Raw genomic sequence first — 22,238 nt, forward strand, 5'->3', positions numbered from 1 at the left:
CGATGATTTATAACTCGCTAAAAAGGACTTCGAGGCGACCTTGACTTTTTGAGATTACATATTTCGAATCCCATACTTTAACCGTTATTCAGACGAATTCAACGATCATGACCTTGAGACGACCTTCACTTCCAAAATTCCATCTAGACTAGATCGGGGTGAATATATTGACACGTCCCATAAATAATGCGTCTTCTATGTCTTTCATTTTCAAAAATACATTTTTTTAAAGTAATTATAATCTGTGGATAGACTATTTATAATTAAGGAACATACGTTTTACATGGAACACAGTTTTGCTCGTCTTTAGTTTGAAAAATAAAAGAAATATAAAGAACCTCGTTATTTATAGGAATAACCCAATAGTTTCATCGAAACGAAGCGATCTTTCTAGCTGAATATTTTTCTTGATCAAGACCAAATGATATAAACGGTGAGAAACTCGGAAACAGTTGCTTCATCGCGTTCAGGTTAGTCGAATGCATCCGGGAATGCATCTACATTCGCGGAGCAGCGATAAGCCGTGCGCAACCCGCTTTAACCAAATGAAGCCATTCATGAATTCACCGGCGAGGCCCGCTGGTCTTATGGGCAGTCAATTAACCATGAAATCGTGTCTCTCCCGTTACCGTCGTTATAAATATTTCATGATCCGGATCGGTCGTCGGGTCCTCGACCGTGACTGCGCGATCGTTTCGCGCCAGGTTCGAGTGAAACGTTTCCAACAGGTTGTGTGCAATTAACGTATCGCGCTCCGCAACAAATCTACTAGAAATGATCGAACGGTGAAACGCGCGTTTCAACTCCCAAACGGCACGGTTCTTTAATCGTATTAATCAGCTTCCGATCCGAGAGAATCGACCATGAAACGCGCGAGACATCACTGGGAACGTTCTCCGAACGAAGACTGTTCGTATCGTGAATACATATTTAAATTGAAGGTTTCGTCAGTCAATTCAGAGAAAAATGAATCGAATAGAAATCTGTATATTCTATTTAGGAATCCATCGGACTTTGAATAAGATGAACGTCCGCGAAGTCTGTCGAACTTCGAGCTATAGGTAATTTTATAGTCTACAAGCTGCGAATTCGAATATTGACCCTTTGCACTCGATAATTTTTCACTAGAAATAACCCTTAACACTCCGCATAGTTTTGTGATATGTCAGCAACTCCTACCAATTTTGATAGTAGTCCTACTGAAAATTAACAATGTTATAACATTTCTTAGACCTTTAATTCCCTTCTCAGTAGAAACTTTGTATATTTGGAAGATCTAATGACCTTAAGGTAGTTTTATAAAGACGATATTTTCCGAAATTATCTCGAAGGGAAATCACGTACATCGAGGAACAAAGCTATTTCAGTATTTCTCAAATTGATGCATTACACGTGGTATAATGTTAAATATCAAATTTTATAGTTTCACCGTATGAAATCAAGCGGCGAGTCACCTCTCGAGTGTAAAGGGTTAAGAAGAAAATCTTTTCGTGTAACGTAAACCTTAAACTTTCTAGTAAAGTTGGACTAGAGGAATATTCGCTGCAGAAAAGTTATCGGCGATACGAAAGAGGAAGTATAGTATAATAGAAAATCTTATCTCCTTCGTGAAACTTTATATCAATTAGATAACGATCGACACAATATTCTTGTGACATGTTTAGGTTTGAACTCCCCTTAAAATGTTAGACATCGAGAAACCGGTTATTGGATACGAAGTTTCTCTAAATGTTTGAAAGGTCCATCGCGTAATATAACGAAAGATCAATGAAGTTAGGATATATCGAGCGCTGTGCGGCGCACGTGAACGTATAAAGTGGACGTGGTTCCGATACTATTTCAGAGGGCCTCATGTTGCAATGTTTTATAGCGTAGAATATTGACATTTCGTGCTGTGCGCTGCAACGTACCGGCTAAATATAGTTGCTCCGTTGAGTAAAGAGTGACACTCGTGTTCACCAACTGTTTCTTTGTTCCTCGTTTTTTTTTTTTTTTTTTTTTTTAATTGATCGCTCCTTCTGTAATGTCAATCACCGACCATGTCGATTAAAAAGCTTTTGCGAACTGCGGTTCTGCTGTCCGCTTTCATCGATACAGTTTACAAAACGGAGCTGTATGGCGACAGAGAAACACATTGACACGACGGGTTTCTGCGGACAAACTTCTTAATCGTTCGTCGAAAGCAAGACGTTTTATTGTCTGGTGTAACGAATGAATCACTGAATTTTGAAATAACTTACATAAAATCGTAGTGCGATGAAAACTGCACGCATCGCCGCTTAAACGGAGCATCGTTTCTCACTAAAATTTTCATTACAGTATTCGATCCACCATTGTACCAAAACAATATACATCTAAGAATCTCGACAAACCATTCATTTGTTTCCAGAACACTTTATTCTTCTATTTAAACAATAACCGCGCCCCGTGTTTAAAATTATTTCATGTATCATTCTCAACGCGCGGTACGTGAGCGCCAACGTTTTCCCCACTTCCCATCCATTTCAACGGTCTTCGCAGCTGCGATACGTCATCTAATGCAGCGTGACATTAAAAAATCTGTACAAAGTATTAAAAATATATATATACGACAGGGAATTTCGTCCGGTTTTTCGACGCAGCGCGTAACAACATTGAATCACGCGGCACGCGAAATTTATTTTCGCTGTTTGCTTTTATTCCGTGTTTTTTTTTCACGGCAAATACGAGATCGCGGTGGTCGCAGACGTGTAGCGGACGTGTTGAACGAGTCCAATGGTTACGGATCCCCGGGCACGAAGTTGTACGACGAGGAGAAAAAAATGGCGAACGGCCGGTTAGCGAGCTTCTAAATTTACCGTGAATTCGCCGACCCTCGGTTTATCAGCCGTGTGCATAGCGACGTGACCTTAATGGAGCCCCTGGAAACGCAGCTGCACCGGCCGACCACTAATTTGGGGTCTTTGTTAACGCAAGCGAGAAGCCCGGTGCGTTGAGTGGTTGGTTCCTCTGAAACGGAATGGGAATCGACCTTCCGGGACTGAAATCCGTCCGGGGAAGGGTTACAGGGTGAATCTAGGTCTCGATGCGGGCCTGGACCCGCTCGCGGATGCCGTCAGCCAGCTCGTACGAGCTCTGAACCGTTCTGAATAAGCATGAGCTACCGCGAAAATCTTAATTGGCATATACCGTTGAAACTCCGTTTCACCCCCTTACAACCCCCTTCGTTGGCGGGTTCAAAAAGAAGTTGTCTTATCTGTTGTATTATAGTGCATTTATCAGCTACATATAAATATTATACATAAGTAGTTTCTATTACAATTTCCTAACTTAATTGCACTTCAACGCTAAACGTACCACGATCAAACGACCGGTTTTCAGATTTGGCGGAAAATTCTGGATTTTCTTTCACCCATTTGTCTTTATGCTAGTTCTTATATTCTTCGATTGATCAGTTTTTCCATTTTTGTCTTTCCTTATGTAGCTGTTTTCATTAAGAAGAATTTATCGCTTTCTATAACCAGTTTATTTTATAACCAGTTGTTCGACCGATTACGGTAGGAATAGGTGTGTACGAAGTGTCTTAGATTAGCGTTGACACGTTGACTGCCACGAAGACAGTCTTATGTATCGCTTATTCTTTTGTAACAAAGATAAAGAGGAACAGTTACTTACTATTTGGTATCGCAATGTGTCCGTTACACTATTATCTATTAATCTACGCTGTGAAATATTTCTATTCGACGTTAGTTATCCGAATTATAATTATTGCCAAGTAATTGGGAAGCTCCGGTCACCGGTAACCGACGTGACAGTCAACGTGTTAATATTCGTTCTAAGGATTATTTTCTTCATAACAGGTTCCCATACTTATCATTAACGATGCAAAGTGTAATAAGATTGTTAGGTTAACTAGATATTCCGATGAGTTTCTGCTCTTTGTATTCAATTCTAAGATTTGATCTTCCAAAGCGAATTCCGCAAGCGTTCAGATTGTGTTCGTTACCTTTCGAAATGAGATTGAAGTCACACGCAACGCCTGAAGTTGACGGGAGGAGGCAGGTTCGTCGAGACGACGTAAGACGCGATTGATTTCCGCGTTAATTCTCGCTCAAGCAGCTTCTCGCATTCAAGGCCCACGAGGCGGCGGCGCGTGTTCCCCGGCTCGGTGCTTATCGTTTTCGCGTATGCAGCCCTGTACAGTCGAATTTCAATGGGAACCTTAATTAACGCGATAATTTCAGCGTGCGCGCCCACCGTGACGGCTCCTCGTTGCGTCGCGACGTGCACTGGGAGATGCGGCGGAACACGTCGAGCTTTATTTGCGGAAACATCCTGCTCTCTCGGGGGAAAGCTCAATGACGCGTAATCCCGAGGCGTCCGGATACGCGTCAACTTGTTGACGGACGTATGTAGCCGCGAACATGGCGAGCTGGTCACAGAAATCTGCCGCGAACAGGAAATTTAGATGACTCGTCTTGAATGTTATAGCTTTACCAACCAAACTGGTAGTTTACTTTTCTCGTTAACCGTTTCTTTTGTTAATAGTATTGCGAACTACTCTTGAGCTGATGAAATAGAAATCAGGTGTACTGAGATACTTAACATGTTGACTGTCACGAGAATCTTCCATGTTTTGTATAGTAATACTTATTCTTTTAAATCAAAAACGAATGGTATTAGGAATAATTGTTAACGATTTGTCATCGTAGTAGTTCCTGTTTTTATTCGACATCAGTTTTCTTATTGTAGTGTTACTATAGTATAAACAATGAAAGGGCGGATCTTGAATAATCGAGAGCTAGGAATAAATATATGTATTTAATAAAATAAAGCTAAAACTATGGTCAAAATATAAAATATGGAAACAACATGGACAACACATAAACAACTCAATGCCACGGAGGCCAACACACGACTCTCCCCGCAACTCTCTTACATTCTCTCCCAAAAATCATTCTCTCCCCCACAAGCATTCTCACTCGCACTCATCGCAAACACTCGGATGTACCCCTGGAAAGCTGGCCCTGCAATCTTGGGTCCGCGACGTTGTGCAGGCCACTTTCCCTCGACCGTTTTACAACCTGTCCTTCACTCACACTCATTCTTACATTCACTCTTCTTAAAAATACCTTAACCTGCGCTAAGAATTCCAGATACCACATTATTGTAATAGTTTTCAAGTAATGTAGAAGCTACGTTCATCGGTGATCACCTACGTGTTAATCGTTTTTCGAATATAACACATTTGACAGCTTCGGTTCGCGCAACGAGTTTGTAAAATTTGAGGCGCCAAGGTGATTCTACTGATGGAACTATTTACAAACTTATAACTGCCGGGCCTCCAATATCGACAAACTACTTTCCCCGTTAAAGTCGTTAAAATCACGTCGTGCCGACGCGTACAGTTGGTCGAGCAGCCGGTAAAACGAGGTTCCGTTCACAAATTGTTTCGTGTTCCCCGTCAGCGCGGGAATTGTATCTCGTGACAGACTAATGCCCACGGGAACTCGATTCTGCTACTTCGTGATTAACAGGCAGGGCTATCAGAGCTCCGTCAGGAGTGCATTTCCCCGTTGTAAATGTTTTCTGCGAGGTCTCCCGTAAACGTGCGATGAGGCGACTACTCATTAATAAAAATAAAAACGTTAACGCGTTCAATGCTGAACGACGTTACGGAGCAAAATACACGGAGTGGGAAGAAATATAATATCGAAGTATTTGATCGAGTTTATTTTGCTAAACGTTATCGTCTTACGTTGCATTATTTCTAATATGGAGCAGTTTTTAAGTAATCATCGTTTAATCGAGTGAATTATAATTCGATTTGGTTGGCGGTCACCGGTGAACCCCACGCATTCAACGTGTTAATTGGTCAAAAATGAATGAGCAGTTCTTGCATCGGTAAAGCTGATGTTAACGAGAATATATAAATTACAAATTGATGTTTTCCGTCATAAGACACCGAGATACTTTCCGAAAACTCTCCTGCTTCGATCGAAAACCGTATTGTTCGAACGTCAAACAAAATTTCGCTCGCGAAGAACGAATCAAATGTAAAGGGACCATTGGAGCGCTGTACAAATTTGTCTTCGCGAAAGGAAAATATAATCAGCAGGCCATTAATATTTAATGAACGCACCGAAGGCAAATTGCAAATATTTAAGCGCGAACGTATTCGCAATTTCGTCTCATCGTGCAGCGACGCTTTAAAAGTTGTTTCAGCGTTGCGTCGTGTCTTTTTCGGTGCAGTAACTTCAATTAAAGCACTGCGAGAAGTCGTGGAATTAACGGCGATAATGAAAAAACTTTATTCCACCAGGAGCGAGAGAGATTGAAGAGAAACAACGGCTGCCAAGGATCGTTGCTCGTTTCTCGTCTGGAATAAAGAAGAATCTTGTTGCTGCGATTATAAGTCGCTTGCCAGCAGCGCCAGCGATCGCGTTGGCCTCGATTTTTGAGGTTACGCAGCTGCACTTTATTTTCAAGAGTTTCATCCTGTGGCATTCGATTTTCTAATTCGCTAATTAATACCTTCACTCTCGTTCCACCTGCAATGTTCGAGTACATTCCTCGTATTCCGAATGTATCACTTCGAACGATACGAAAGTTGGTCGTTTTTATTATTATGCATTTCAGTACAATACAAACTCCGACTGTATCGCACATTTTACAATTATTCACGTAACACATATATAACAAGTATATTCACGGACTAAACAAGTAACGGTCAACCAGTCAACTGCGGAATTTAGCTTTAAAAGTCTCTCTCGTACGGTGTTCGATGAAATCAACTTCTGGCGAGTATTTACGTCGTACGCAGAACAAGTACACTTAATATATATTGAAATAAACAACTAAAATAGGATGAAGAAGAAATACATGATTGATCGAAGAAATGAATAATTATCGAGGGAATTAATATTATTTCGGATTCTAACACTGAAACTAGTTGACAAGTTAAAATGGCCCATTCCCCTTCTTTTTGCAATTATTCAAAAGATAACAGATGTTTCTCTGAGTTATTATTATAAGAATTGATTTAGAAATAAGCAAACTGAATTGTAAATCAATTACAGTCTCAATATACGCACTCTTAGAGTTTCTATAGAGAAACTTAAAAAAGTCGACTGAACTTCTCGTTTTTAGTGTTAAGATGACGCGTATACTCGTGAAATGCAGTTAACTAGTTTAGATGAATGTTCCTTCAGTTTCGAAGTTCGTGTCGTATCACGGTCGCACGTTTTAATGATGGCACGCCCTTTTGTTACTATTTCCAGAGAGGTGCGCACCGTCGTGCTCAACAAAGGTTCATCCGGGCTGGGTTTCAACATCGTCGGTGGCGAAGATGGCGAGGGAATTTTCATTTCCTTCATCCTAGCCGGGGGTCCGGCTGACCTTAGCGGCGAACTGCGTCGCGGCGATCAAATAGTCAGTGTCAATGGCATTAATCTTCGGACAGCCACCCATGAAGAGGCCGCCGCAGCCCTCAAGGTGCGTTAAAATTACCATTTTACGTCACCCCCTCGCGGTACTACCATCTTTCGACGCCTTTGTCTAGCTGCTTCAAATTAAACCGCGCCGTGGATACTCTCCAATTACGAATTACCTTCCACGGTTACTGAAATACCTGATTCCGGGACTGCGAGATCAAAAGATCCGAATGAAAAGAAATTTTCTTACGGATTTTTCACGGAACGAGTACTTTCTGGTCGTTATTTTACGTAATATCAAAGATTCCTTTCGCAAAGGAAACGTTGATGCGGTTTTAATAATCTCTTACATTGCAAATATAATTTTCCATTGTACAATTTGACTGTTTACGATCAGGGTACCGGTCAGACAGTGACGATCGTGGTACAGTACAAGCCCGAAGACTACAACCGATTCGAGGCGAAGATCCATGATCTTAAACAACAGATCTCCCAGCAGAATATGATGACAGGCACCCTCATGAGGACCTCGCAGAAGAAATCACTTTACGTCAGGTAACTCGAGTCTTCCAATCGCATTCCAATCGAACTTACAGCAAAAACGAACGGACCAGACAATGAAAATAAGAATTTCTAACTTTAAATGTACACGTGTCACTCGTAAATTCTGAATTTGATGAACTTCGGATGGTAGCAGAGGTACTTCATATGAGAGATTTAAACGGAACACTTGTAAACTCGATAGCTTCAGCAAGTATTAAACCGGAGTATAAGAATTCCAAATCAGACCGCGAATGCTATCAGTAAAGAGGTTTTCACTTGTTGCTTCGCAGAGCGTTGTTCGACTACGATCCCAACAAGGACGACGGTTTGCCAAGCCGTGGTTTAGCATTCCGTTACGGTGAAATCCTGCACGTGACGAATGCGAGCGACGACGAATGGTGGCAGGCCAGAAGAGTGAATCCTCAAGGGGAGGAGGAGGGTCTTGGAATAATACCGTCGCGTAGACGATGGGAACGGAAGCAACGCGCCAGGGATCGTTCCGTCAAGTTCCAAGGTCACATGCCGGTCATCCTCGACAAGGTGGGTGGAGGTTGTCGGTATTAACATTAGAGACATTTGTTGTGTAGTTTAGTCTATGGGTCCTAGAGAAATTGATGTTCGTTGATTTAGATCTTGCAGGTTAGAGATTTCAAAGTATGTGTAGCTGTGAGACATTTGTAAAATTGATGAGTTCATTTAGATCTTGGAAGTTAGATTTCATAGTAAACGAATAAAATGCATATTTGTGTAGTTGTGAGACATTTATAAAATTCAGTTGATAAGTTCATTTAGATCTTGGAAGTTAGATTTTATAGTAAACGAATAAGATACATATTTGTGTAGTTGTGAGAAGTTTAGAAAATTCAATTGCGTTTCGTAAGCTTGATGCTGAAGGAATCAAGTGCTGCTGATTTTAGACAGTAAGTGCCAAGCGGCGCGATCGCGCTTCTTTCGTTTCAACTCAGAAACTGAATTACGCTTTCCTGTTTGCATAAAAAAATTGTAAACAATTAGGAGGAAGACAAATAAATCAACTTAATGTGATTCTATGAACCGATAGGTTAGCACTTTTCTATTATTCACTTGCAAGCTGGTAATAACAGAAATGAAAATAAATAATTAGAAGTAAAATAGGTAAATAAATTTAATTTGATTCTAGGAACCGATAGGCTGATACTTTTAGACAGTGTAACGCTTGGCACTCGAACGGTTAATGAACTTTGCCTCTAGTTTCTCGTAAAATCTGGAACTCAAAGAACATTTGAAGTCCGATTTGTGCTTTTCTAAATGAAGTACTCTTTTAGTTACTTAATTCATACAGGATGGATCCCTCGACTAATGATCAAATCTTTCTAAACAGAATATTCCATTAATCATTTCATTCGAACAGTTTCCCTTGTGTATATTAGAAGATCAAGAAATAATCTAATTGAAATTTCGAGGGAATAATAAACGACTAATGGGTTGCAGCAATCGACCCTGGATAGAAAAAAGAAGAACTTCTCGTTCAGCCGGAAGTTCCCATTCATGAAGAGCAAGGACGACAAATCCGAAGATGGTTCGGACCAGGAACGTGAGTGTCTCGAAAACAGGGTCGATCGTATCCTGCACGTTCTGTGCATGTTCAGACCCATTTATCTATTGTGGTTTTTACGTGGTATTCCTTATACATATATATATATACATATATATATATATATTTTTTTTTTCAAATTATTTTTTAATTTCAAATTCTCGTCGTATTACTCAGCCACTATTTTACGTATACCTAGACCCGTGTGTTTGAACTTACGATTAGTATTTTCTCACGTGTGTACTTGCAACCCCCTTTGTTCGATTGATATCTCCACCACTGGTAAAACTTTGAAGCAGCGACCTCGTCTAAAGCGAGTTCCTTTGATCGATGTTATCCCCTTTAGAAACGTTTGTAACGTTCAGTAGCATCGGAATGGTAATCTTTTGTTTTCCTTTATCTGTACCGTGTTGATCTTTTTATCTGTCGACGTTTACTCGACGACGCGCACGAAGGAAGTTTTCGGCCGCCTCTCTACGGACGAAAGGAAGGAAAAGAAAAGAGAGATGCATACAATGTAACTTCTTTCGTCGTTTCCTCGATATTCTCGTCCCGCGGTACCGTTCCGCAGTTTATAAGGTCGCTTAGATATTCGCGACAGGTACCGACGATACGCCCAACCTCCGATTGAGCTTTTGTGTTTTTACATGATTGTGATACGTGACATGTGTTTTGTTTTTGCCTGCTTGTGTAGGGTCTCCCACGACACCCGAGAACGAAAACGATCCTACACGTAAGTATTATTCCAGAGTTGATCAAACCGAGCCCAGAAAAGAAACAATCAGACACGATCGATCATACACGGACACACACACACACACCCATACGCGTATACACATACACACACACACACACACACACACACACATTTATACACGCAACTCGATTACACACGTTTACACGCGAACGCGCACGTATCTCGTCGAATCTGTGAAAGAGACGGAAACGAAGGGGAAAAACGTGTAAATGGAAAATAAAGGACAGAGAAACGATCAAAAACAGCGAGCCCATTGAACGTCACACTTCTCGAATGATGCTTTTTTCTTTCTCTCCGCCGTACTATCTTGCATTCTCCTTCGGCTTCTGCACGCTGCGATTTCATCCTTGCATCGAGAGCTCATGCATCTGCCTGGGATTTGACTAACCGAGGAAACGCACGCTCTACACGTTCATTCGAGTCGCTTCCCCACTAACCGAACCTATCCATGGATTGTCGTAGAGGATGTGTAGTTGCTTCATTCGAGTGCCTGCCGCTATCCTGCACGCATACGTAGTCTCTCGGTGGACGAAAGTCTCGATGCTTCACCCGTCCCTGTTAATTTCAAGGTGTACACGCGGTACGACGAAAGTTGCGATCGTCCGTCGGTCCGTGAGGAACTTCGACGAGCGGAGAAAATCTGTAGAAAATAGTGATACAGTTAATGAGGTAGTGAGAAATTAGATTTCTTGCTGACAATAAATGATCGAGCAATTTTTACGGGAACGGATATTTGATTGTGTTCCTTTTTTATCGGTCATCGTACATGTACTAAAGAGATGGAAATGGCCATTGAAATAGTGAGACGAAATTGGATTTCTTGATAGCACGTTCTCTAATCAGCGCGTATTTCCGTGACGGTCTCCTTAATTATAATATTTTCTTCAATCCAATAAATCTAAACAAAATATTGGAAAAATGAAACTGAAACGAGTCATTGAGTTTCTAAGTATAATGTCGTAGTTTGATTTCTAATAACAATATCTATAAAGTTAATTTCATTTTCAGTATGTAAAATATTAGATTGCAGCCGTCATTTGTAACGATTGACATTTCAGATCTTGTTCAAAGAGTAAATTACGTTCACGTGTGTTCTCATCTACCTTTGCAAGGTATAATGTATAAAAATTCATGAAGATATTTTTCCTTAAATATTCTTTCTATTTTATAAGGACGATCTGTTCTATTTAATAAAATATTGCAATCACGGCGTTATTGAAAGCACTGCTGGTAGCGAGTAGGTTAAAAGAGAACCTCGCAATTCACAGTGCTCCTTCGATTTTAATAGCCTACAAGATATTTCAAGAGATTTCATTGTTTCGGTACTAAACGGTTCAATTCTTTCGCTGTTAACCGACCTGTTTTAGCACTTTTTGAACTTCGTTAATTGCTCGAGGAACGACGCCATTATCGATCCGCTTCGGAACGCAGCCCAATCTGCCGTTTAAAGGGTTAGTTGTAGGTTCGAGAGACATGAAACAAGGTGACGGCAATGAGCCGGCCGTGAATGGCGTTTAAGAGCATGCCATTTGCAGGAGGAAAGTAGGAAAGTAGCTTTTAGAGTTCGGATCGCTTCTGACACTTCGTGGAACCATGATTGCCCGAGGACGAACGGCATCTTTCGTCGATCGCGAGTTGAGCGACTTCGCGATGATTAACGTGTTGACTGTGAAGGCTCTACCTACTGTTACGAACGCGTAATGGTCCGGTAGACTCTTCAACACTATCTTGTGTCTCGAAAGATCAAACGAATATTTTTCGAAAATTTTCTCAAAGAATGTATCTATTGCTTCAATATGTTAACCCCTTGCCTTATAACAACGTGTCAGACTAGTAACGATTTTAATACTGGAACTACCGAGGATTTAATACGACTGATATGTAATCCCTATAAAAATTCTAACAATAGATTATTTTCGGTTTCTTCAGACATTCATTATAGTATTCAAATCAAAGCTATTTATTTTCATGATCATTTCGAATATTCAATGCTTTTAAGATATCAATAATTGTGAAAACAATCGAAACCGTCATTTTAACTGGTACGGTAGTTCTAGTGTTAAACAGAATTTAATAAGCAAAAATGTTACTGGACTCTCTTGAATTTCAATTAAATATTCTTCTGTCATTAATTATTATACTTCAGAGCAGACACGAACATAGAACATGCCTAGAATTTTTCTCTTCTAAATTATTAATGACAAAGTAGGTGTATCGGTCATAGCTGAGAAATAAATCGTAAGAGGAGGGGTTAAGAATTAAGAGAAACAAATGTCCACCTCTCAGATTCAAAATCTCGAGATTCAATTGTACATTCAGCGCAATCAGCCCGTTAACGTTGCGCGTACAAATTACAGTGTACGCCGAGTCGCGTCGTGTCGATACCCGAAAAAATCGAAACGATCAGGAAAACATGAAATTCGTGTGCTGAACGCGAACGAATTGGCGAGCTTCCGCTAGCCAAACCGTCGAGTCGGGTGAACAATTACCGGAGCTTCACCTGGACGGTAGGAGGTGTTCTCGCTTAAAGCTTCACAATTAATCCTAGCAATTATTAACGGCCGCTTACTAGTACGCAACGTATACTGAAATATTGAACTTGTTATGTTTTAGCATTCATGCTGTGCTACACCCAGGACGACACTAACACCGAAGGTAATCACGTCTCTGTCTGTTTCTGTCTCTCTTTCTACATTCTCGATCTGCCTCTCCCCCTCTCTCTCTCTCTTTCTCTTTCCCTTTCTCTCGATCCGCTCTCTCATTTTCTCTCATACAGCCTCTCCGCGTTAGTTCCTTCTCGCCTCCGTCCGCCTTTCATTTCGATTTCCATAATGCATCCTCCAACCGACTCCTAGCTCTCCGCCCCGAACTCTCGCCGTTTCATCTCGGTCGCATCAATTAACAAAGCACACGTTCACATTACTGCGATATAACGATCCGCGCGCGGGACGAGCGCATTGTGCACCGCGTCCTTTTGTCGCGGCGCGTTGTCACTTTCGCGAGAAGTCGCGGCTCCCGCCGCGTTGTCCGTTCACCGCGCGCCCAGAAACTTCGGGGACAGGCGCCGCGGATCGAATTCGATCGTTCCCGTGCTGGATTCCGCCGCTTTTCATTCGCTGAGAGCGTTAATACCAAGTCAGCGCACGTCAAACGAAGTTTCGGTGAATCGTCACGGTTGGTTTGTCGCGTTGCTCAGTCGAGAATGCGTCTGAGTATAGACGCGTGTAACTTTTGTATTTATTAGTGTTCGTTTCTGTTTGAAAATTGAACTGCCAATTGGATATCGTAATAGATACCTTCGCGTAACGTTCAGGTAATCGTTATATTAACCCTTTGCGCTCCTGTAACTCAACGTCAGTTTTATTCACGGGTGCGATACTTTAAAATAGATTATATTATTATATTATTTTCAATATTATTAGTAAGAAGAATCGTTCACGCTGTTCTCTATTAACTGTCTTTTCAAATTTATTTCAAATAAAATGTAATAATACAGTTATCGAGGGAAAAATGCAAAAGAAATTCGGACTGCAAAGGGTTAATACGTCGCGAACGAAGCTTCTAAATTGGGATTCAAAGGATGCGCAGAACGAGTTTATGAATTTCCTTAACGTCTTTTATTTATCTTCGCGTACCTTTAGTTCCACGCGCTTCCCGTGATTCGTTTGAATAATTTATAGAGGAGAACGCAGAAAATAATAGTATCGTGTTTCGCGTCGGGACATCCTTGGGTTGCCATTAAAATCACGCTCCCCCGAGGATTTACTACGACTAATACTAGTACTTATGATCGCGAAGTATCATCCGACTGGCATCCTCCATCGTGTTCACTTCTCGTCCCAGCTTTCATTCACGCGCGCTTCTTCCATCTGTGCCATTCACAAACGAGATCTGTCTTGGGTCGCAGGGAGTAGAGAAATTTTGTATCGTGTTGAACTGCCTTATATGGAGGAACTGACGTTAGTTTATCTGGAAAAGGAGGATGATGAGAATGATGAAGAGCTTAGTAAGTGCAATCGAAAGGAAGTCAAGTGTGTGAACAGGAATGAGACACCCTCTAGGTCCCGACTAACGTATTCGAATGGTCACATTCTCGATCGGCGTTCTCCCTCTTTCTCTTGTTTTCTTTTTTTTTTGTTTTCTTTCCTCCTGTTTTATTTATATTTGATTACTCTCCTCACTTCCATCGCCGACCAACGAACCACTAACAAGATGCCGAGAAACGCTTCGCGCATTTGGGACAGTCGCGACACGTGCTTTTGTCTGTCTGTTGTCTGCCGTTTGAAATCTGTCAACTAATAGCCACCCTGTTTTGTAGATCGGTTACGAGACCAGCAGGTATGCTCTGGGTAGACTCCTAGAACCTTTGTCGCTTCTCGTTGCTGAGAAGGGAACTTATCTTATTGCGGTAACGCCCTGAAAATAGGAAGTTAATAAAACAACGAGTAATCTGCCATCGAGATTTATAGATAGTGTTTTATGTAGTACTTGGTTCTGATTAGAATCATTTTAATCATCAAATTATAAGTCGAAACATTTTCAAGTTTGTATAATATTTTCTGAACAAGTAATCGTTTGTAACTTAATATGAATGTTTGTGTAGAAACGTTTCACTCGACGTTTGAAGGTAACGATTTTAAACGAGACGAAAAGTATAATAATCGTTCAAAATTATGAACATTTAATTTGTGTTCATTCTCGTTTGAATTTGAATCAATCGGTGAAGTAATTCTCAACTTCGAGTCAAGTATAGAGCAAAGGTTTACCAAAACGTCTCACGAGCAATAAGAAGCGACGTCTAGGTGACAGTACTAAAATCACTACTATTGCGTAGCGGCGGCGAGTATCGATTACAAAAGCCAACCCTTCCGACTCCGAGTACTATCACAGTCGCCTCGTACTAATACCGAATCGACCTTGATACCCTTCGATCGCCTAGTTCTAGACTCTAGGGAGCTTAAACCATCTTGTACCCCTGCTTCGATCTCCTGAACGCTGAAGCATGGATCGTGGCTCGTCCGGAGTGAAGTTAATAATTCAACCGCGTTTCCGCGCGAAGTACTTATATAACTAAATACCACTGCCCGTGTGAATTAAGACACCGTTTTAATCGACAGTTTTCTGAAATGGACTTGAGATTTTCTTCTTCTCTCGCTGATAATACGAATTTTCATCGTTCCGACGAGACATTCCGTAACGCGAGGCTATTCGCGTTTAACCCCTTGTCCTACGATATTGTGTCAGACTTGTGAAGATTTCAAATAGCATTGAACAAACATAAATATTGTTTAATTTCTTCGAATACAAATTACATATTCCTCTGTTATCAATGATTCTACCTTAGAGCATACGTTGATACAGAAAGACTGGAATTTTCTCTTATTTTCAGTAAATTATTAACAAAGTAGCTTCGATCACAGTTTACAAAGAAATCATAGGACAAGGGTTTGACAGTCTGGATTGAATATTCGGTAATTTCAATTTTACAGAATTGCTTGGGAAATCTATAAGAGAAAAGGAAAAAGTTAAAGAATGTTCGACTATCGTTGTCTTTCTTCTAGCAGCGAAAAGATTGATGTGAATGGAAAGCAAGGGAAACGAGATGCTTTCAGGAATAGATTCACGGAGTGTCTCTTCTGAAAAGATTTTTGAAGTTCCTGATTTATCGAGAGAAACGTTTGCCCCCGTGTTTGAAAGAGTGTAAAACATTCTAACTGAGAATATAGCACATAGCTCCCAGCAACGACGTTTCGTTCGCGGAAACAACGGAGTACTCATACTGAAAATTGCAGGCAGCGAAGAAAATGTGCTGTCGTACGAGGCTGTCCAGCAGCTCACCATACAGTACACCCGACCTGTCATTATCCTCGGTCCTCTCAAGGATCGCATCAACGACGACCTCATCTCGGAGTTCCCTGACAAATTTGGCAGCTGTGTGCCACGTGAGTGAAACCATTCAAACCCGCCATTTCGTTTAACGACGTGCCGTGTCACGTGTTACGGATGGGTCACCGGATTCCCTGGGATTTTATGAATTTCCTTACTTTGTTACATACTTGATAGTTGCCAATTCGTCTGTTTTCTGGTTGATTATCTGCTGAAACATTGATAACTGTATTTCAGTTCATTAAATAGACATGATTGTCAAGGAGAATATCCGAATATAAATTTCCGAGAAATTTCATGATATTGTCTGCAGTGGTCCATCTGCAACCGGTTATTTAAGTGTGAATTCAAATTCAAAATTCAAAATTTAAAACTTAAGATTTGAGATTTGAAATTTCTGACTTAGCTCTTTGCACTCGAAAGGCGACTCACAGTCGCCATTTTGTTTGATACAGCAAAATTACAAAGTTTTATGTACAGTATTAAAGTTCATTTAACGTAATTATCCATGAAACGTTAAAATAGAATAGTTCTATCCCTTGATTTCTATATCATTAACATTAATGTTAATTATAAAACCTACCACTGATATTTCATTAGAAAAAGAAGAATATATCTAGCGAAACAATTTTCGAGTGCAAAGAGTTAAATTAGAATTTAGATGTACAATAAAGTATTTTGAAAATGTTGCAGACACAACGAGGAGTAGAAGAGAATACGAAGTGGACGGACGAGACTACCACTTTGTGGCGTCGAGAGAGCAAATGGAGAGGGATATTCAGAACCACTTGTTCATAGAGGCCGGACAGTACAATGACAATCTTTATGGAACCTCAGTGGCGTCCGTTCGAGAAGTTGCCGAAAAGGTAGCGGACAATTCCTCATATAACTCATTCTACAGCAACAAACCTTACAATCGCAATTTACATAAATACCCTTACACTTCCAGGGGAAACACTGTATTCTTGACGTGAGCGGCAACGCCATCAAGAGGTTACAGGTGGCACAACTGTATCCCATCGCTATCTTCATTAAACCGAAATCCGTAGAATCGGTTATGTAAGTATCACTAGTTCTTATCAATTTTATAGAATATTCCCACTAAAATCAAAATAAAATTCAATGGATAAATAATCGGTCTTTGACATTGGCAGGGAAATGAACAAGAGAATGACCGAGGATCAAGCGAAAAAGACGTACGAACGAGCATTGAAAATGGAGCAGGAATTCGGGGAATACTTCACCGGTAATGTATTCTCCATAATTCCATAAAAAACACGGATACTTGATATCTGAATGTTGAATCCTAATAATTAACTTCACCTTGTTTCTACGTACATTTCAGCCGTAGTACAAGGTGACACTCCCGAGGAGATCTACGTAAAAGTAAAGGAAGTGATCTCCGAGCAGTCGGGTCCGAACATTTGGGTACCGTGCAGGGACCAGCAACTGTGACGTCCTGCCCCCCACGCTCAGCCGGGCCCGAATGCTTGGACCCTGCCACCGAGGCGTCAAGCTTAATTACACTTAATAAAATAATCAAGTAACACTCTAATGCCTTCCCCGTCCCCATCCCTCATCCCACATACACACATACACCCACCCGTACCCACACCCAGCCAGAGACACGGTACACATCCATTGAATGTCCCAGTCAAATTGTTAAACCGCGCGACGCTCATCGGAGAGGCTCGACCGAGCACAGCGCGCACTTCCCGAGCGTCGTCGACAAGTGTCACGGGAGAACGAGCAATTCTCGCGAAGGAAAGGGTAGAGAAGAAATAATAAGTATAACGGACCGCGTTGTTTCTCGTGTTCAATTTCCTTCGCGCTGTATACTTGTAACACCGACACTCCGGTCGCAGAATAGATGGAAAAGAGAATCGTTAGACGCCGCGAGAGTGACGCGCGACCCTTTCGAAGCGGTCCTCTCGACGAGGGTGGCCGAGAAGAGGAGACCTGTCGTCTCCGACGCGAAAGAAAGAGAGAGTATTTAAGGTGTTAATTGATCCTCCTCTAGATCGAAGGTGGAGGGTTCGTGTTATAGTGTTAAATACCAGAAGTGTTTCGTTGTACCACGATGTTTTTCATGTATGTAACAGGTTTGTTGAACGAGAGCACGGAGACCCCGCGGGCGCGCGACAGTCTCTGCGTTAGTTTTATTACAGGACTCAACGACGCGAATACACGCCGGTATTCGTGCACCCTAAATCACCCCTGTCCCCCATCCCTCTCCTGCGACGAACATTGAACTCGTGCTTCGTAATTTATACTGCACCGTTCCTCCCTCCGATCCCTTCCATCCCACCCCACCCTCCCCTCCTTTAGCGTCTCGCGTGCTCGAACCGAGAAAACCGAGAACACTGAGAAAAGGAGCGAAGACTGTCGTGTATTCGTCTCGAGATCGATTTTAACGCGCATATTCGACCACACGACACGGACCCCGGTCGGCGTGGCGTGTTTCCTGGTAGGGCTCGCACCGCGGTTGCTCCACGATCGATCGACCAACCGCGAGACGCGTTCGTATGTATAGAAAGTCGGGATCGCTTAGAAATGCGACGAGAACGGCACGAAATCGAACAAGACTAGAAAAGGTAATTAATGAAGAGAGAACGGAACTGGCGAGGAGGAGAACTCGAATCGAGAAGGGAGGAGAAGATTGTTCACGGGCACGGATTATCGTCGCGAATCATTCGCAAGATGCGCACAGCACCGCTAGAACGCTTACGAAACAGACGATTTTCCTCCCCGCCGCGCGAAATCGCGACGACGAACCGTGATTGCGAACCCGGGACGGGCGAGAGAAAAAGGAGAACGGTTCGAAGCGGAAACGGTAATCTCGAGGGAGATACGAATTAATAAAACTTGGCTTCACCGATCACACTATTATATATAGCTTGTCCGGTTTATTCTGAGCGAAGTAGCGTACGTGCGCGCGTGCGTGCGTGCGTGTGCGAGCGAGGTATTTTTTAATGTACTTAACCGCAATAAGTGGCGAGAAAGGATGCGAGAGCCGGAGAGGATGACTCGTTTTTAGTATTTGTCGCTTGTCCGCCAGGCGATGGGAGTTTAACCATTGTAGGATGCACTAAATAAAAATGGAAACGTGAAACAAAGAGATCGCACGGAAAATCACTGAGCGAAGCGGCGAGCTCCGTCGCTTATCCGGTTCCATCATGTTAAACCAAGTATATATATAAATATATATATATGTGTATATGCATATATATATATACACATTATATATACATATATATATATACATATAATACAATAATACGTGTTCTGCAAGCGAAGTAAAAGTTTCGAGTGCAGTTGAGGCGAGGAGAAACCGAGAGAACCCGGACGCGCATGTTAATGAACCTCACGATTCATCAAACCTCACAGGACAAATCTTTAGATGCTAGAATAGCGATATATAATGTTTTGTACAGCTAGATTACTAAGCCAGTACTGGGTTATGTGCAACATTATATATATATAAATATATACATATATATGTATATATATATATGTTCTATATCTATATGTATATATATATATATATATTACCACCATATATATACATATACATATACGTAAAAAAAAAGAAGTATATATATATATAGAGAGAGAAAGAGAGAGAGAGAGCGAGAGAGAGAGCGCGAGAAACCGAGGAGAGCAGAGGAGGAAGAAAGAATGAACTCTATTGTAATTTAAATACCACTACTAAATTATTATTACGATAGTAGGTATGTATTATTGTAAATACCTGTACCCGGGTAATCGAGATGGAAACATGGTGGCGGTTTGCGTGAGCCGAAGCGGCCAGATGCGAATTAGTCTTGGAGCGCGTTGCCGGAAGAAGAAATGGAAGCGTGCACGCGCGCCGTGAATTCTATATTTTTTCGAATTCGAGCGTGCCTGTTCACTTTCGACTTTCCCGAATTGGCCTCCGTCGATCCATAGGAAGCTGGATACCGATGCGCGTGTCGAGAGGAAGGATGGGAAACCCGGGACTAGGGAGGACGGACCGTTAAAGTGCAGTCCGGGTGAAGACGAGGAGAGAAATGTTCCGCTCAACCCGGACCAACTGAACACGTCTCGTAAGTCGGGGAGCAATGAATTCATAGGAGCACGTCGAGTACTCGTGGATGATGACCGTTGATCATCGAGCGTTGATCGGGAACATCACGTCCCCGGAACCATCGACCCGCTGGATTATCCTTTCACGAGCAAGAAAAAAGTGGAGTACGAAGCAGTCGATCGTCGTTCGTTGCGAACAGCCCACTTACGAGGGGTGTATTTAGAAAGCGAGAGAACCCAGGCATTTCGCAGAAGTTTTCAGGGTTTAGAGAGAAGGGAGAATTGTTCGAGGCATGCTAGGCGAAACGTTGCGAGACGATGAATGATGATTGTTTAATTGTAGCGAAAGCGTAATATCGTAATGGCCGCTCGCGTACCGTTTTCTTTTTGCCATTGCCCGCGGCGACGTCGACGAATCCGATCGAAGCCTGCGATCACTTCTACTTCGACTGAAACGAACGAAACTGTGACTGTTGCGTTTCGTTCCGTTTCGTTCCGTAGAACGTGTCGCGCGGCGAGCACCGATTAATCGGGTATAATTAGCATGGGTACGCTTTCTACAAGCTATTTTTCCTACGACAGAATCCTTGTGTTTAGAGTCGTTAACGCAACAGCCGTCGCACGTATTATACGAAGAGAAAACGACGTCGTATTATACTTTGAGGGGAGTCGAATGTAATATGGCGGGATACGCCGCCATGATCCGCACAGATCGTGCCTCAAGAGAGAAAAAGAGAGAGAAAGAGAGAGAGAGAGAGAGCTCGGTAGACTTCGTCGAAGTTAAGAGAACGCGATGAAAATGTTTGAAAACGAAGAAAAAAAAAATTGTATGACGGTAACGACGAGGAGAATGACGTCTGTCTCGATGTAAAGGAACGTATAAAGAGAATAATTACTACAGACACTTATTATACACCTCTATAGTCTATTTAATAATATTACTTATTGAATTGTCAATCTCATGTTCACCTTGTTTCATCGTTTTTAAATAGTTAATAAACGTTTTACCAATTTTAATTGGTCTCTTTTCATTCACCGTTCGCTCGTACGAAGTATCGGCAATGGAAATGTGAGATTATAGATCTTATACTTAATATATACAGTTTAGAAGCGCCATTTTTTGAGACAGTAATGTTGTAGACGAGATATAGCAATAGACCAAATACCTTGCTATTATTGTGGCTACATAAAAATTGTTATATCGTTAAATACTCGAATTTCCCAGTACTGACATCTATTTCTGAAGGCGAATAACTTGAAGCGGTATTCACAGATACAGGCTTATGATATGTACCGACTGTGCATACAATGTATTTTTCTGCTACTGTTCTGAACTACCGACAACGTTAAGAACGCCCCGATACACTAGCGGACTCTATCCGACTCGAACGGTCAACTACTAATGATATAAGACTGCAACGTGAAAAGTGTGTGCGTAGACTTTTAAATAAAGGAAAATATATGTATCTGATTTGTTCATTATTCTACTTATCTAATTACTCATGATTGGTTTTTTGAAATTAATATCAAATACTCTAAAACTCGAAGCGACGTTGAATCGAATCGAAATATAAATATAATCACACATTCTTCCTTTATTTCGTCGAATTTATTAACAATTTTTGTTTTACATTCGTCTCGTGCAAATTTCTTTGTGGCAACTAATTAAACCACTGATGAGAGCTCGTCGGTAATTACGCACAATTGTACGGTCGATCATAAATAATCGTATGATATTCAATTTTCAATTCGTAATGGGATTAGTAATTAATATTTACTCTAATTTCATTTCTTCGCGTGTAATTCTCTATAAATAATTAATCGACGATCCCGTGCTGTGATTTAGTGTTATATCTTTACACAATTGATCTCCACGATTATCTACTGACAATGACCGACATTTGTTTCTTTATCAGGAATCAATTTAGCATTTATGAGTGATATCATAAAAAATAATAAATAGAATCTTCGCGGAAACTCTAAGCTTACCGTGCTATCAGTT

The 22,238-nt window shown here is 41.4% G+C and overlaps 1 protein-coding gene and 1 long non-coding RNA gene across 20 annotated transcripts in view; one reads left to right on the forward strand and one right to left on the reverse strand.

Annotated features, from left to right (window-relative positions):
• Nucleotides 1-4,331, reverse strand: part of LOC143174526 (uncharacterized) — a 59,808-nt gene extending 55,477 nt beyond the window's left edge. For both annotated transcript variants that reach the window (XR_012998618.1, XR_012998617.1), the window contains exon 1: nt 3,986-4,331. This is a non-coding gene — a long non-coding RNA (uncharacterized LOC143174526). The remainder of the gene's footprint in view (nt 1-3,985) is intronic.
• The window catches only part of dlg1 (MAGUK family member discs large 1), a 660,262-nt gene extending 639,009 nt beyond the window's left edge, over nt 1-21,253 (forward strand). For 13 of the 18 annotated variants that reach the window (XM_076367771.1, XM_076367772.1, XM_076367774.1 and 10 more), the window contains 12 exons: nt 7,260-7,473; nt 7,810-7,967; nt 8,246-8,495; nt 9,426-9,528; nt 10,223-10,261; nt 12,899-12,940; nt 14,193-14,291; nt 16,078-16,227; nt 16,865-17,037; nt 17,121-17,230; nt 17,326-17,417; nt 17,517-21,253. In XM_076367771.1, coding sequence (XP_076223886.1) covers nt 7,260-7,473; nt 7,810-7,967; nt 8,246-8,495; nt 9,426-9,528; nt 10,223-10,261; nt 12,899-12,940; nt 14,193-14,291; nt 16,078-16,227; nt 16,865-17,037; nt 17,121-17,230; nt 17,326-17,417; nt 17,517-17,626 — 1,540 coding nt within the window. In that variant the 3' untranslated portion in view covers nt 17,627-21,253. The remainder of the gene's footprint in view (nt 1-7,259; nt 7,474-7,809; nt 7,968-8,245; nt 8,496-9,425; nt 9,529-10,222; nt 10,262-12,898; nt 12,941-14,192; nt 14,292-16,077; nt 16,228-16,864; nt 17,038-17,120; nt 17,231-17,325; nt 17,418-17,516) is intronic. The other 5 variants (XM_031972394.2, XM_076367765.1, XM_076367769.1 and 2 more) reach the window with 5 other exon arrangements.
• Nucleotides 21,254-22,238: the final 985 nt, after the last annotated feature.

Source organism: Nomia melanderi, chromosome 5, assembly GCF_051020985.1.
Source record: "Nomia melanderi isolate GNS246 chromosome 5, iyNomMela1, whole genome shotgun sequence".
Lineage (NCBI taxonomy): Eukaryota > Metazoa > Arthropoda > Insecta > Hymenoptera > Halictidae > Nomia > Nomia melanderi.